Source organism: Lytechinus variegatus, chromosome 18 (genome assembly GCF_018143015.1).
Source record: "Lytechinus variegatus isolate NC3 chromosome 18, Lvar_3.0, whole genome shotgun sequence".
NCBI lineage: Eukaryota > Metazoa > Echinodermata > Echinoidea > Temnopleuroida > Toxopneustidae > Lytechinus > Lytechinus variegatus.
The window spans coordinates 12,398,686-12,411,223 of NC_054757.1; the positions used below are offsets into that span (position 1 = coordinate 12,398,686).

General features: G+C 39.2%; 1 protein-coding gene across 1 annotated transcript; it reads right to left on the reverse strand.

Annotated features, from left to right (window-relative positions):
- Positions 1 to 6,241: 6,241 nt before the first annotated feature.
- On the reverse strand, positions 6,242 to 7,240 carry LOC121432189 (extensin-like). Its single transcript, XM_041630045.1, has one exon. It carries the CDS (start codon positions 7,238 to 7,240, stop codon positions 6,242 to 6,244), a length of 999 nt encoding a protein of 332 aa, XP_041485979.1.
- Positions 7,241 to 12,538: the final 5,298 nt, after the last annotated feature.

Consider the following 12,538-nt stretch of genomic DNA (forward strand, 5'->3'; position numbering starts at 1 on the left):
CATCTGACTCCTTGGCTTCTTTGCAGCTGCATGGGTTGTTTCAGCTTCAAGAAATGGAATCATTACATGATTTTCATCCATTTGAACGTACACATGGCATAGTCAATGTAGTCATCCAACATAGCGAGAAAAGGCTTGTGAGAGTATTCCTGTAAATCAATGGAAATATTTTCATAATAAATATGATTTTTTACTCATCTCATTCGTCGTTCTATTGGGAGACTTTTGTTGGGTGATGGTCAACGTCTCGATAGTGGCGTGATTAAACGAGACCAAACGGCATTCTGTCAAATTCAAATAGTCCCATTGGCGTAGTAAAAGCCGTCCTTTCTCTATCGTGATCCTCCATCTTTACCTGCCAGTAACCACTGGTCAGATATAAGGTAGAGACCTACTTTGAGCCACCAAGTGCATCCAAGGACTCGTCAATGCGAGCAGGTGGAAATAGGCAAAATGCTTTCACCGTGGTGCACAGCACTATTGTCAAGGACTGAGCCAGTAGCATAAACCTCAGTGCAATGAATACTTGCAAGGTTGGTGGAATAGCGTGATTCCTATTTGTCCGATGAGCCAGTTCCTCGCGCAGAAAATCTATCAAAAAATAACTCCTTGTCGGTTGAAACGATATTTCTTAAGCATATCGGTGTCATCATATATCTCCAAAGGCTGAGTGCGATCCCTAAAAATTCTCTCTCTTCTTAGAGCTCTTTGCGCATGCAACATCACAACATACGCCATTCTGAACAATGAACTTGACGTTGAAAAACCCTTTACAATGTCAACTTGACGCTCCCCCATGACCAGCGTCAAATATTTAACCCTATTTGACGCTCCAGTAAAAAGTTGACGCTCCTACTGGAGCGTCAACTTTTTATGAAATGCGCTGCAGCGTCAAATATTAAACTTGACGCTGCAAGTGAAAATCTGACGCTGTTTTGGGACTTGACGCTGACGCTCTACCTTTATGAAATGGGCCCCTGGTCTTTGCATTTAGCTTCCTGGAATCCACACACAAACGAATACTTCCGTCCCTTTTCTTGACCAGCAGTATTGGGGAAGCCCAAGGGCTCGAACTCTCGCTGATGACCTTTTTTTCTAGGAGGCATTGCCTCCTTATCAAGCTGAGGAGGGACTCTCTGATAAGGTTCCTTGTGGGTGTGAGCGTCCCCAGTAGGAATAGAGTGGGAAGCGATATTGGTGCATCCATAGTCGCCATCATTGAGGGAGAATACCTGTCGATGCCTACCCAGGAGCTGCCATGTTTCATTCACTTGGGCTTCAGTTGGGTCTCCCGTCGAACTATCGATTTCTTGAAGGATGTCAGGGAGAGAACTCTCCTCCGAGATTGAGACTTGGAGGGTCTCTGCGTCAACCTGTTCCAGATGGAGGTCGACTTGATTACCTCCAACAACAGCATCCTTATCTATTGCATGGAGCACTGCAAGTTGGGTTCTTCTGTTGAGAATTTTGTGTCTAGGGCCGTCATTCACGACCTAAACTTCAAAGCAGGGTATTAGTAGACAGACATAATGCCACTGAATCATTTGATATCTCATATCACATTGAATTGATTTTATTTAGACAAGTATAAATAGCATGTCTTGTGGAGACAACATAGGTTATATAACCCGTACAGGAGTTGCTTCCCGGAAAACCATACAAAACTGAATATAACATGGATACTTAAAAATACGTAAGTAAAACACATAATAAGATTAAACATTAAAAGCATTGGATGATTGAGGAAAAACTAATCAAGCAATTTTGAAATGAGAAAGGGTTTGAATATCAGTGAGAGGTATGGGAACTAGCATTAGCGAGAGAAGTAAGCCGAGTAAGCTCACAAGGATTCAGCCGATGTATGCATGAAATAATGTAAAGACCGCGGCGCACCAAGCAAAATCTTGCCCCTCCACCAAGAATCCGACGTAGAGAGATAGTGACGCACCCCTCTTCGACACAAGAACACCTGACCTATAATTGACAGATGCCATTCACACAAACGGTCATATGGACATCACACACACATGCACACATACTAACAACTAAACACTCGATGTTCATAACCCAATTGAATAAAAAGAGAGCATGCCTCACGATCTTATGCAGAGATCGGGAAAGGGAGGAACAGGAGCAATCAAATACACCGACCGTCACCCCAGAACTTCTCGACTCGATTACCCCAAGACCACAATCTCACACCAATCACTGATCATGTCTTAACCCATGAAAGAGAAAGAAAGAGAAAATACGTGGTTTGTCAACTTCATTCAGTTTGGTTGATGAGGCGTTTCATTAGGGCATTTTTAAAAGATTCAAGAATTTTTATATTAACTATGGCACTAGGGAGTTTGTTCCATTCATCCATGGTTTTGGGATAGAAAGAATTCTTGTAGTAATCAGTTCTCGCAAAAGATCTTCAAATTATGATCTGTTCTCCCAATTCTAGATGCACAAGTATACCTCTTGCTTCCTGTGTCTAACATACCATTTACTAACGTACAAAAGAAAACCAGTCTGTGATATTTACGTCTAATTTCCAATGTAGTCATACCAAGTTCATTTAATAAAATATAACTTGTTTCCCAGTCTTTACACTACATTCTACTTTTTAAATAATAGAAAAAAATGATTTGAGATCCTTGTTGGAACTTTGGAAGGTCCATTTTTTTGCAGAAGCATGATTTACCTGTGTTCTGTAGCACCCTTCTTCATCTTGTGACAATCCCTTCATTTCACCTGGGGCCTGTTAAAGGACTTGCAACTGTTGTAACTTTGCCGTTATGGCAACTACCATGGTAACAGGGCTCAGCAGCCAATCAGAATCAAGGTTACCATGGTAGTTGCCATAATGGCAAAGTTGCATCAGTTGCAAGTCCTTTAAGAAACGGGCCCCTGATCTTGCTGCAGATGTTTGAAGGCATTAGTAAGGCCGATCACCCCTAACTCACATTATCTCACATTATTTTTAGGGCTCAAATTTGTGCAGACTGCTCACAAGCTCATCCCATCTAATTTTTTTTGTTGATCCACTTCATTGGTAGTGATCAGAATGCAAAGTTAACAGATTATTTGAATCTGAGTAAGATAATCCATTCAACAGTTACAAATTTTGTTTTTACTTATTAGAAATAATTTGTATGGCTGTCTCACCTCTCTAGCCGAGAACTGTAGCAGCACAACGATTCAAGTTATTCTAAAATAGACATTTACATAATTTCATTTTCCTATCGATAGTCCTTGACTTTAATACAGAGAAATATTATTTTCGTCATAGGCCTGTTCCACTAAGAATTCAAGAGGACAGCACAGTGATTTTTCAAAATTTCTCCTCCCCCCACAAAGAAAAAGAGTCCTTTCGGACTGGTTGGTTTTTATTTCAGATTCTAAATTTCAATTTTGTTTCATTTGAATAAGACGGGTTATATGGAGTAATACAATCCATATCTGACTTCATGATATGGCTGAGTCAGTATTCTTTCTCCACACTAAATTGCATATTAAAAGTAACTTGTTTTCCATTGTGCTTTCGATGGAAATAGTTGGCAACACTATTGCGATCATAAACAACATGAGATTATTTGATCTTTAATCAGTAATATAGTGAAATAATACTATATTTATTGAATTTTGTCTGGAAGCAAACTCTGCATTTGATTTTTACAGGAAATACGTTTTTGAGCTGTTTTATGTGTGATATTTTCTTTTAAAATGTTACATAACTTCAGAACCGCACACCTGGGCATCGCAATGTATAAGTATGGTCTCAAACAATGTGTGAGAAATGAAGGATATACCTGTGGCCATAGCTATTCATGTTCCAGATGTTTATCACAAAAATAGATGAGTGGGCAAATCCCCCCCCCCCCCCTCCTGCTCTTCCAATCTCTTTAAAGATAAATTCCAGTTTTGGTAACGATCTCAAAATGACTTTTGACAGAATCTACTATAATGACCACCCAAGTGTCTGTTTGTATGAATGAAAAATATGTGCCAAAGGATTCTGGAAGAAATTGTGTAATTGCTGAGAAATAAGCAACATAAGCACAGATTCTGTCACTTCCGTTGGGTCTTTATTCCAGGAATATTAATACACTGTCCCACGTGTGCCTATCTGTGTTGGTGATCTTTAGCGTGAACATTTTTCAACGTAGATTTCACAAAGTTCAGTTTAAGTAACTGTACCAGATCTAGATCCCCAATGATATTCTGACAAGCCTGGTTTTACAGACTTTCTCATGAAATCAGTGTTTACTGCAACTACTGGCATTTATCTTTAAAGTTAAAGGGGAAGTTCACCCTGAAAAAATCTTTGTTGTAAAAATAGCAGAAAAAATAGTAAAAAATATTGGTGAAGGTTTGAGGAAAATCCGTTAAAGAGTAAGAAAGTTATTAGAGTTCAAATTTTTGGATTTGTGACGTCATAAACGAGCAGCTGCCCCATGTGTTATCTGATATAAAATGTATGAATTTCAAATTTTGTATGGTTCCTGATGACTTAATTTTGTTTTCTTTTCATGATCGGGTGTGAAATGATTTGTCTATTGATATACAAAAGTTACAGTGAAAACCATTTTCAATTTTCTGAGAAAATGACATTTCATTGATTTTTTACCATTCGCTATGTAGGAATGCTGCTCGCATAATTTATGACGTCACAAATCAAATAATTGAAATTCAAATAACTTTTTAATTATTTGATGAATTTTTCTCAAACCTTCGGCAATATTTTTTATTATTTTTTCTGCTATTTTTACAATAAAATTTTTGTCAGGGTGAACTTCCCCTTTAAAGGAGTTTTCGAGGCACTATAATGGTCAGTACAATGAAAGTTAAACCATGCATGGACCAACTTTTCCTATAATTGGTGTCTGATTGCTTGATATGATTACTAGATGATGTATGGGTGACACAACATTCGCTCCGGCGACAGTTGCTCCGGCGACAATTGCTCCAGGCTTTGTTTCATATAAGATATCGGGTTAGGGTTGCAATAAAGTTTTATGTTAGGTTCTACGGTTAGGTTTACAATAGGGTATGATATCAAATCTTGGTGGGTGTTTCATAAAGCTGTTTGTAAAGTTACGAACAGTTGGAATGACTGGAACATGTTCTTAGGTCCTAACTCATTTACATAGGGATATCACATAGCACAAGAAAGGATCACCAGTCGGGCGTAAAGTCATTCGTATCTTATGAACAGCTTTATGAAACACCCACCAGGGTTGAAGTTGGTCATTCCATTAGTGTGTGGAATTTACGGCGGAGCAATTGTCGCGAGAGCAAATGTCATGGAACCAATGTAGAATAGTAATGTTGAAGGCTTTCCACAGCTCAGTTAAACCTCTGTGAATAGCATTGCAGTACTGGTTTCCTCCTATTTATTTCAATATGGTAGTACTTGCAGATGTCCATTGGTGAGAGTGGGGGTGGTAGTAATGTTTTATGATATTATTTAATGCTCAAATTGTTATAAATGAAATATGATAACATTATAATATTGTTTCATTGATGTGCAGTTGAGCGTCAGAGAAAAAAATCATGTCATTGTTATCTTAAAAGAAATTCAAACAGAAATCTAACAATTGTATGCTTGTATCATAAAATTGCATTACCATAAAAATGACATTTACCGTAAAAGTTTTTTTAATAATAATCAATTATTCATATTCTTATCCGATTTGTTTCTGGGTAGACTAGATGGTGAATTCTTTCTCGGGCACAAACATGGCAAAGATATATTTCATCTGAACTCTCCCTAAAATTATTTTTTGCTATATGAGGCAAAGAACAAATTGAGTTCATGGTTTTCCTTTTTATGCAGTTTCATATTCACTCATATACTACAGTGTCCCTTGGCATTATGAATGCATATTATGTTCGATTTCAGTTCACATTTTTTCTGCTTGTGAATAAACATTCTGTATTAAATCTCATAAATGTAATAAAATTGTCTTGTATGCAATTGACTTAACAAGCCTTGCTCATTTGTTTCCTTTATTACCTTTGTTTACTAAGAGTGAGAGAGGAATTTGTACAAAGGAAAAATTATGCTTGATTGCTTAAGTGAAGATTTATTGTGGAATGAGAAGGAATGAATGAAAAAATTGAAGAAAATGGAGAATTAAAATGATAAAAGTAAGAAAAATGTGGAGGGTGGCAGAGAGGAAAGATTGTAAGAGAGGGGAAGGTAGGAAAAGGGAGATGATAGGAGAGGGAAGGTGGAATGAGATGGAGGGTTTTAAGAGAGGAGTGGGTCATAGGTATAGAGGATGGTAGGAGAGGGAGGGTGGTAGGAGAAGGAAGATGGTAGGAGAGGGCGGGTGGTAGAAGGAAGATGGTAGGAGAGGGAGGGTGGTAGATGAGGGAGGGTGGTAGGAGAAGGAGGGTGGTAGGAGAGGGAGGGTGGTAGGAGAAGGAAGATGGTAGGAGAGGGAGGGTGGTAGGAGAAGGAGGGAGGGTGGTAGGAGGAGGGTGGTAGGAGAAGGAGGGTGGTAGGGGAGGGAGGGGGGTAGGAGAGGGAGGGTGGTAGGAGAAGAAAGATGGTAGGAGAAGGAGGGTAGTAGGAGAAGGAAGGTGGTAGGAGAGGGATGGTGGTGGTAGAAGGAAGATGGTAGGAGAAGGAGGGTGGTAGGAGAAGGAGGGTTGTAGGAGAGGGAGGGTGGTAGGAGAAGAGAGATGGTAGGAGGAGAGTGGTAGGGGTGGTAGGAGAAGGAGGGTGGTAGGAGAAGGAAGATGGTAGGTGGTAGGAGGATAGTGGTAGGAGAAGGAAGATGGTAGGAGAAGAAGGTCGTAGGAGAGGGAGGGTGGTAGGAGAAGAGAGATGGTAGGAGAAGGAGAGTGGTAGGAGAGGGGTGGTAGGAGAAGGAAGATGGTAGGAGAAAGAGGGTGGTAGGAGAGGGAGGGTGGTAGGAGAAGGAGGGTGGTAGGAGAGGGAGGGTGGTAGGAGAAGAAAGATGGTAGAAGGAGGGTAGTAGGAGAAGGAAGGTGGTAGGAGAGGGATGGTGGTGGTTGAAGGAAGATGGTAGAAGGAGGGTGGTAGGAGAAGGAAGATGGTAGGAGGAGAGTGGTAGGAGAGGAGGGTGGTAGGAGAAGAAAGTTGGTAGAAGAAGGAGAGTGGTAGGAGAAGGAGGGTGGTAGGTGAGGGAGGGTGGTAGGAGAAGGAAGGTGGTAGGAGAAGGAGGGTGGTAGGAGAGGGAGGGTGGTAGGAGAGGGAGGGTGGAAGGAGAGGGAAGATCATGGTAAGAGAAGGAAGGTGGTAGGAGAAGGAAGATGGTAGGGAAGGTGGTGGTAGGGGAGTGGATGATAGGATATGGAGGATAGTAGGAGAGGAGGATGTTAGGAGAAGAGTAGTCTGCAGGCACAGACCCTGATTGAAACTATGATCAACAAGTGTGTCTCCAAGCAACGACTAGCATATACAAAACTTGCTGTTTTCTGAGCGAGAGGGCCTTCAGTACACAAGGCATGAGCAGGCTGCAATTCAGACCCTTTACTCGAGGAAGGGTTTGCACAGCAGACTAGGAGAAGAGGGTGGTAGGGAGGGAGGATGATAGGAGGGGGATGGTGGTAGAAGAGTGGGAGGGTGGTAGGAGAGGAAGAGTGGTAGAAAAAGAGGGTGGTAGGGGAGGGGTGGTAGGAAAGAGAGGATGGTAGGAGAGGGAGTATGGTAGGAGGGTGGGAGTGTGGTAGGAAGCGACATTTTTACATTATGAATTTTAATTGTGCCTCTCAAAAGGAGGCACGGGCCGGCTGTGCCCCCCCCCCCACCCGGATCCGCCAGTGGTAGGACTAGGGATGGTGGTTGAGAGAGGGAGGGTGGTTGAGAGAGGGAGGGTGGTAGGGGAGGGAGGGTGGTAGCTCGGGAGGGTTGAGGAGGGAGGGTGGTAGAAGAGGTAGGATGGTTGGAGAAGAGGGTGGTAAGGGAGTGGGTGGTAGGAGAGAGAGGATATGGTTGGGGAGGGAAAATGTGAGGAGGGTGGTAGGGGACTGCATGGGAGGAAAGGAAATGATAGGAGAGGTGGTAATGGGTTGAAGGCATGGGCGGAAATCCCACAGGGGATGCGTTCCCCCTACCCAAAATAGTAGGGGGACCAAAATGTCCCCCTACTATGACTAAATGACCTTACATTTTGGGTGAAAACCTTTTTTGGGGGGGGGGCTTGTCATTTTTTGAGGGGTTAAAATTACCTTACATTTTGGGTGATAACCTTTGTGTGTGTGTGTGTGTTGCTTGTCAAATTTTCCAGGCCCTGGTCCCCCATCTCAAGTTGGGGACAGATCTCCGCCCATGGTGGAAGGCTACCCTCGAACCGGTAACATACATATATAGCTTATATCGATCTTAGGGCTGATTTCTGTGATTAAATACATTATTCATTCTGTTTGAATCTCTTTGAATAGGCCCTACATATTCAAGTTGTGCATGCATGATTATTCATCAAAATCAACTGGTGAGTCGCCAAGCTTTATACACCGGGATAAAAAAAATCTAGCCCTATAGCTATCAGCTCAGTGCAGTCCCATCCCTTTAGCCACCGACTATTGTTTAAAAACTTCCTTAGCGAGAGAGTATACTGTTCATGTATATCCATTTTCGGCGATTTTGTGAAATTAATTTTGGTTCGTATAGTATTAGGCCCTACATAGGGGCGACGATCGACCCTCTCCCATACACTGCTTTTCGAGTTTTAAGGGGCCGGGAAATTTGCTCCGCCCCTCTCGATGATTACAATAGGCACAACACCGTGACGACAAGGCTATATCATTCTAATAATCATAGTAACAAAAACAATGATATAATAACAATGAAATAATAGTAATAGGAAGAAAAACAATATAAATCATTTTTTCCCTTCGGCTTTCTTCTTCACTTCTTCTTCTTCTCTTCTTCTTAAGTTCTTCGTCTACTTGTTTTCCACTTTTTTTTCTTCTTCAGTAACTTTTCCTCCTCCGGGGCCCGTCTTATAAAGAGTTGCCATTGATCCGATCAATCGCAACTATGAAAAGCAAGCAAAGTCAACGTAATTATAAAATGCATGTTGTTCCAAAAAAATCGAGATATGAATATATATATCCAATATCAAATTCATAGATTTCCTGGCAATTCGTTTTCAGATGACATTTTGCAAATTTCCCGCAGAAAAAAATATGACACTGATTTCCAGAGAGTTACGATTGGCGTAAATCTGCGCGCGTGTTGATGGGTGGGGGGATGACTGAAATATTTTGGCATTTTTTTGCAATCATGTATTTAGATATGCAAGGAATTGTCATTGATATGTCCACAGTGGTGTACCGTGGGTCACGGCATTGTGGGGGCACCAGCAAAATTTTTGAATCACTGAGTGAGCGCGCTAAGGGCGCTCATTTGATAGTTATACTGACCTGGAGTATGAGAAATTTTAAGGACAATGTCATTAAACGGATATGTATCTCACTGATCAAATAATGCGAGCGCGAAGCGCGAGCTGATTTTTTTTTATATTCACACCTAAAAAGGGACATTATAATCAAATTTGTGTAATCACGATAGGTACCTGTCTTGCTAAATAAAGCGAGCGCGAAGCGCGAGCTGAAATTTTCGCATATTTTGACCCCAAACAGCGAGATTTTAAGGAATATATTTTAGGAATCCATTAAGAGTATGCATATCTCACCATAGTCATCTAATGCGAGTGCCAAGCGCCTGCTGATTTTATTAGAATTACATCTGAACACATGAAACACTTTTAGTGATTGCAATCATGATTATCATACGCATCTCACTAATCAAATATTGCGAGCGCGAGCTGAAAATTTAGACAATTTAGACCTGAAGTGGGGCATTCTAAGGTTTCTTTGTAGGAAGTAACTGGGACCATACGTATTTCATTAGTCAAATGATGCGAGCGCGAAGCGCGAGCTGAAAATTTTTGATATTCAGATCAGAAGAAGGGACATTTTAAGGACTGATTTTAGGAATTCATGAAGAGCAGACATATCTCACCAATCCACTAATGCGAACGTAATCACGGACAGGAAATGTTTCATATATACGAAGACCTTAACATGGGGCAATCACTTTTTGAGTCATGTAAAAGAAGCATATGTCACTACATAAAACAATGATAACTCAAGTGCTAGGAAATATATTTGGTTTATATTGACTTGAAAACGGGATGTTTTAGTACTTCAGGATTATATATCTCGTTAAACAGACAATGCGAGCACCAAGAACAATGATTTGATTTTGATTTTGATTTGATTTTATTGTTTACTTCTGCAATTACATCATTCGTATATAATACATTTTCCATAACATAACAAACATAGTATATTGATAAATTTTTTGGCATGAATCATAACTAAATGTACTAAAATTATCATTACAAACAAAATTGATCTCATACCAAATTAGTTAACATTTACAATTTGCAGGAGAAGGATTGTCATCATAAGCAGATTGCTTGAAAAAATGACAACCCCAGGTTAAAACTCATTGATTAATATAATACATTAATACAGCAGAATCGATATACAGTACATTTTATGAAAAACAGCAGTAATCTAATTTGAGCAATGAAGATGGAGATGATAAGGATGAAGATGACGGTGAAATGGTGAAGATGAAGGTGATGGAGAGGATGATGATGGTGACGTAGGCCCTGGGCAAATTATGTTTCATAAAGTTATGATAAAAATGTTTCTTATGTAATGTAACATAACATAATTATAATATAATATAACATTATAATGAATAATATTTTCTTCTTTCCCACTACGTTTCTCTTCCTTTCTCCCTCTTTTCTCCTTTTCCCCTTTTTTTGGGGTCAGCCGATGGAGAGGGGGGGGGGGGTATGTGCCCCCCGTAGTTACGCCACTGTATGTCCATATGGCAAATACCCCTCCAATATTATTATTTTTCTTACCCCATGATGGTTCAATGGTTTTATTAGAGATTACATTAAAAAAAAATGACTTTCCATCTTAATCCCTTCCCAAAGACCCCAACATTGATGAATTGGAAGAAACGAGGGTTTCTCTTCAATAAGTATTTCGTTTGGAAATGGTGAACTGGCTCTTTATTTGCATTTTATGATTCAATATTGTTTTATTTGTTAAGCGGTATTTTAGGAAGAATTTTTACCAATAAAGCAACTATATATCTCTTGTGATTTTTTTTTCCATTTCTTTCGTAAAAAGTGGGGGGATGTTTGTACAGGCCACCCCCCCCCTCCTCGAAAAGTGGGGGATATATCCCCCACCCCCTCCCTTTGGGATTTACGCCAGTGGATTTTTTTTTGGTATTGAATAGTTTTTATTGACAACTTCAATTCATATACAAACATGACAAAATAAAATATATATAACAAAAAAAAAAGAACTTTGAAACATAATATTTTCATGAATGTTACAATAAAACACAATGTCAGACATCTTCCAATACATAATTATGAATAACATTGATGATAATTATATGCATCAAGAAGAAACTTCTACAGAAAATTCCAACATATTGATTTTTTTTTCCAGTGTCAAATAAAAAACCGTAAGAGAAATTTTCCAAATACAAAAATAAATAAATAAATCATTAATAAAACCTAAACGAATTGAAGCCATCAGCATATATATTTTTAACCCATCACCTCGGCCTCTTCACCCAAATAAATTCAAACAAAAACTCAGCCCTTGTCATTACCCCCCCCCCCCTCCCTTAAACACCCCCATCCCTAGTATCCGGTGGAGAACTGGCTCTAGGCTCCAATATTTAAGACCATTTAGAGAAATGGATTGTAAGAGTTCCCCTCTTTGTTGCTAATTTCTTTTCTTCTCTTTGATCCCCCCTAATACTATTTTTCATTTCAATCAATGAAGGAGGTTTTTTTAATTCTCGGTTTTTGTAAATAAGATATTAAACTAAAATCAAGACATGATTAATTAATTGATATTTACCTTTACTTTTCTCCTGCTTCCCGAAAAGAATTTCCTGCCAACTAAATTTATTTATTTCAAAATTTAAACTTCTTGCACATAGATCCCAAAGTGATTTTGAAAATTCACAAGTATAAAATAGATGTTCATACGTTTCTTCTTCCTTTTCACAAAATGAGCATAAATTGGTCGAAATAAGACCAAAACGGAAAAGGTGGTGGTTAGTGTATAAAATATTATGCAAGAGTTTATACTGGAACTTCCTGAATCTACTATTCGGTGTGCAATATCTTATAAGATATTGCACACTGAATAGTAGATATACTTTCTATTCCCTTATTGGTAAGATCATAATTCGTTTTAATTCTGTCAAAAATAGAAGGTTTAATTTCATTTTTATACAACAGCTGTTCGTATATTTTTTTTTATTTTAAAAAACATTAAATTAGTCGTTTTCTTACCCAAATTGAAATCGATTCCAGAGTTATGCTTTGCATTTATTTGAACTATTGTTCTTCCAACTAACATGACTAACAGGTAAACCAGCATAAATATGCTTAATCTTTTCAACATCATTTGCATCTAAATTCAAATTAAGAAAATGTGTATCACATTTTAGTTTACC